This window comes from Dysidea avara, chromosome 12 (genome assembly GCF_963678975.1).
Source record: "Dysidea avara chromosome 12, odDysAvar1.4, whole genome shotgun sequence".
Classification (NCBI taxonomy): domain Eukaryota; kingdom Metazoa; phylum Porifera; class Demospongiae; order Dictyoceratida; family Dysideidae; genus Dysidea; species Dysidea avara.
This window is the reverse complement of record NC_089283.1, coordinates 20,993,456-20,997,562: the sequence shown is the minus strand read 5'-3', so window position 1 is coordinate 20,997,562 and position 4,107 is coordinate 20,993,456. Positions and strand designations below refer to the sequence as shown.

General features: G+C 33.1%; 1 protein-coding gene across 1 annotated transcript; it reads right to left on the bottom strand.

The window, feature by feature from the left end:
- LOC136239926 (NLR family CARD domain-containing protein 3-like) lies at positions 1-978 on the bottom strand. Its single transcript, XM_066030670.1, has one exon. It carries the CDS (start codon positions 976-978, stop codon positions 1-3), a length of 978 nt encoding a protein of 325 aa, XP_065886742.1.
- Positions 979-4,107: the final 3,129 nt, after the last annotated feature.

The following is a 4,107-nucleotide window of genomic DNA, read 5'->3' as shown; positions in this document are numbered from 1 at the left end:
CTACTGTAAGCCAAGCAATTGAAGATTTGCATTGTGTGATAAAACAGCTGCTATATCATCTGTTGCTTCTTCAGTGATATTGTTATTACCAATATCAAGTGTAGTCAGTGATGAACTGTTCTGTAAAGGTCTTGTTAATTTAATAGCACCTGCATTTTGTAAATTATTTGCATGCAAGATAAGTACTTGAAGATTAGTATTGTGTGATAAAACTGCTGCAATATCATCTGCAGCTTCTTCAGCAATATTGTTACTACCAACATCTAGTTTAGTAAGTGATGAAATGTTCTGCAAAGCTCTTGCTATTTTTATAGCACCTGCTGTTTGTAAATTATTTGCATTCAAGCTAAGCACTTGAAGATTAGTATTGTGTGATAAAATAGCTGCTATATCATCTACTGCTTCTTCAGTGATGTGATTACTACCAACATAAAGTTCGGTGAGTGACGAAGTACTCTGCAAAGCTCTTGCTATTTTAATAGCGCCTGCTGCTGTTTGTGAATTAATTCCATATAAGCCAAGCACACAAAGATTAGTATTGTGTGATAAAACAGCTGCTATATCACTTGCTGCTTCTTTGGTGATACTGTTACCACCAATGTCAAGTGTAGTAAGTGATGACATGTTTTGCAAAATTCTTGTTATTTTTGCTGTTTGTAAATTATTTCCATGCAGGTGAAGCACTTGAAGATTAGCATTGTGAGATAAAACAGCTATTATATCGTCAGTTGCTTCTTCAGTGATATTGTTATTACCAACATAAAGTTCCCTAAGTGATGGTATGTTCTGTAAAGCTCTTGCTATTTTAATACCACCTGCTGTTTGTAAATTATTTCCATGTAAATTAAGTACTTGAAGATTAGTATTGTGTGATAAAACAGCTGCTATATTATCTGCTGCTTGTTCAGTGATATTGTTATCACCAACATCAGGTGTTGTAAGTGATGAAATGTTCTGCAAAGCTCTTGCTATTTTCATAGCACCTGCTGTTTGTAAATTATTTCTATGTAAGCTAAGCACTTGAAGATTAGTATTGTGTGATAAAACAGTTGCTATATTATATGCTGCTTTTTTAGTAATATTGTTACCACCAACATATAATTCAGTAAGTGATGATATGTTCTGTAAAGCTCTTGTTATTTAATAGCACCTGCTGTTTGTAAATTACTTCCATGTAAGCCAAGTACTTGAAGATTAGTATTGTGTGATAAAACAGCTGCTATATCGTCTGCTGCATCTTCAGTGATGTTGTTGTTACCAATATCAAGTGTAGTAAGGGATGAAATACTCTGTAAAGCTCTTGCTATTTTAACAGCACCTGCTGTTTGTAAATTATTTCCATGTAAAATAAGAACTTGAAGATTAGTATGTGTGATAAAACAGCTGCTATATCATCTGCTGCTCCTTCAGTAATATTGTTATTCTTTAATGATAGTTGCCATAAATTATGATGATTCATTAATGCTTTAGATAATTTTGCTACACCTTCATCTTGAAGGTTGTTATCACCAACTGATAAATCTCTCAATAGGGTATTATTGCATAATATGATCCACTAACCCATTAGTGGTATTGTTATTGCAAATTCCAAAACATTTGCAAGTTTGACATGTTGTTCATCATAATAGGATAGTTTTTAGTGCTTCCACTTTCAAATAACTGTGAACAATGTAAAGGAACAACAGAGTATTCTCCTGTGCACTGGTAATTATTTCATATTCTCTATCACTTAAATTACATGTGCTTAGATACATGGTTGTTAATGACTGATCAGATGATAAATCTTTACTGATATCTGTAAATCCTACTCTGTGAGCAATCATGGTGTCTTCTTCAATGACTTTAAGCTTTATTTGGGCAGCAATTGTACTGAACAATGCATCAGACAAACACTGAATAATGGCTTTATTCTTATTACCATGAAAGCGCAGATTGTTATGCCATGATATTGTTGACATTGCATCACAACATAATGATCTAACTTTTATGATGAGATTGAGTATTTCTAAGTTTGATAGTTCACTGCTAAATGAACATGTGTTTATTACTCCTTGTACCAAATTCTTGCTGACCAGTAGCATTATCGTACCTGAGTTGTTAGTCATTATCAATCTACCAATTTCATCAGCAACTTCATCAGATAAGGAAGAATCATATATACACAGTGAACTGAATTTCCCATCATTCCTCAACATATCACCAATAGTATTAACAGTTATTTCATTAATGTGTGTTTCAAGAATGTGAATACTGAGTGGTTTGTATTGATGTAGTAAAGCAAGCAAGTTCAGTTCCTCAGATATTGTACAGTTTAGTAGATACATGCTATCATACTGTGTGGCAGCATTATTAAAAAGGATGTGATTTTCATTAAGTTTATATGCAAATACAAATGATCCAATGGAAACATGTAGAGATGTTATAGCATTACAAATAATTAATGCATTTTCAAGTGTTAATTGTCATCAAATCGCTGATACTTGTATTTTCAAGTATACTTGTATCTTTAACAATAATTTCAGTGCACCAATGTTTAAATAAATCAAATAATCCAACAAATGACAAAAGGTTTAATCGATTGTAAGTAAGGTCAACACTACTAATCCTTATTAAGTGATGTGCATCTTTGTCTGATAGTATTTTAGATAAAATTTTACACCCATCAATTTCTATGTTACAGCTTGATAAGTTTAGCGTTCTCCACTTCTTAGTAGGTGACCTTATAAAAAATAAATGCAAGTATACTAAGATCCCTGGGTAACAAGGTTTGATTGCTGAGATTAATTATTTTATCTTGAAAAATGCCTCCAAGTAATGAAATCATTTTATCATTTTTAGTTTCTGCTAGACATTGGAACATATGCAGACATTTTATTTTATCATTTAAAAGTTTGGTAGATACAGAAGTTCCAAACAGCCTTGAAGTAATTTGAAACCAGTTACCAGAAAGAAAATGGTTCAATGCAAAACTATTTCCACCAGTTATACCAGCATACATGATCCAAGTGTTGTAGTAACGGATTGACCAAAATGTGTTTTTAAGGAACTTTATTTGCTGGCTATTTGGCAGAGTTGAAATGTGATATGCTGCCATGTACTCCTGTATTGAAAAATGAAGAAAGTTATATGTCACAGTTTCACCATGATCAAAACTTTTAACAGAATCTAGCAATCCCAATCCATTCCAATTGCTGGGTCTACTTGTCAAGTTTGGACAGATTTTCTTAAGTTCAGCTAATGTGAACACTATTATTTTCGCATTGAGCTGAATCCTCAAAAACATTTAATAACTCGTGGACGCAACTACACACGATCTTGAAATTTGGCTCATTTGTAGTACTGCTTGACCCACTAAAAATATTTCAAAATCTTGCTGTTCAGATGTTTGACATAATATTTACGGCCAATCAAAATTTTCACAATACATTTCCTACGGAGAAGCCATATAAGTACAGTGTCCATTACAGTCCTTTCCCGAACTTGTAATGGAGCCAAACCGTACGTGTCTGTTGTTGACACCTTTGCTGTTACCAATAATCATCTGGTTGGCAGAAATGTTAACTCTGTTGAGAAAAATCCAAATTTAATTTTTAGCTGTTTTTCAGGGTTCAGCTCAACGTGAACATACTGATCACGTTTCAAGCCTTCATATGTAAATCAGGCAATTTCATTAAATAATTTAAGGTATTCGGGAGGCAACCCCAACAGGCTTGTAATACTAGTAGTAAGGTGGCTGACTCTTTGTTTTAAAAAATGCTGAACTGTCATTTCAATAAATTGTTTGTACATTTCTGTTTGAGAATCAGGTAAGTCATGGATACCATATTTAGCCAAGCAAAGCAATATAGTCATGTTTAAAGGAATATAACGAAGTGCATTTATTGTAGTATTTGATTCTAAAAATTCTTTAATATTTTCGTATGATTCTGGTATAGAGCTTCTAATATAATGAAGACGATCTTCTTCCGTAAATCCTAATATTTCTACTCTACAATCAACATTATTGTGAAGATGTAATGAGGCAGTAGGACGAGAAGTGATCACCAACAAACATTTTGGCAAGACTTGGCAAAGAATTATATCGGCAACAAGGGAATTCTGCCTGTC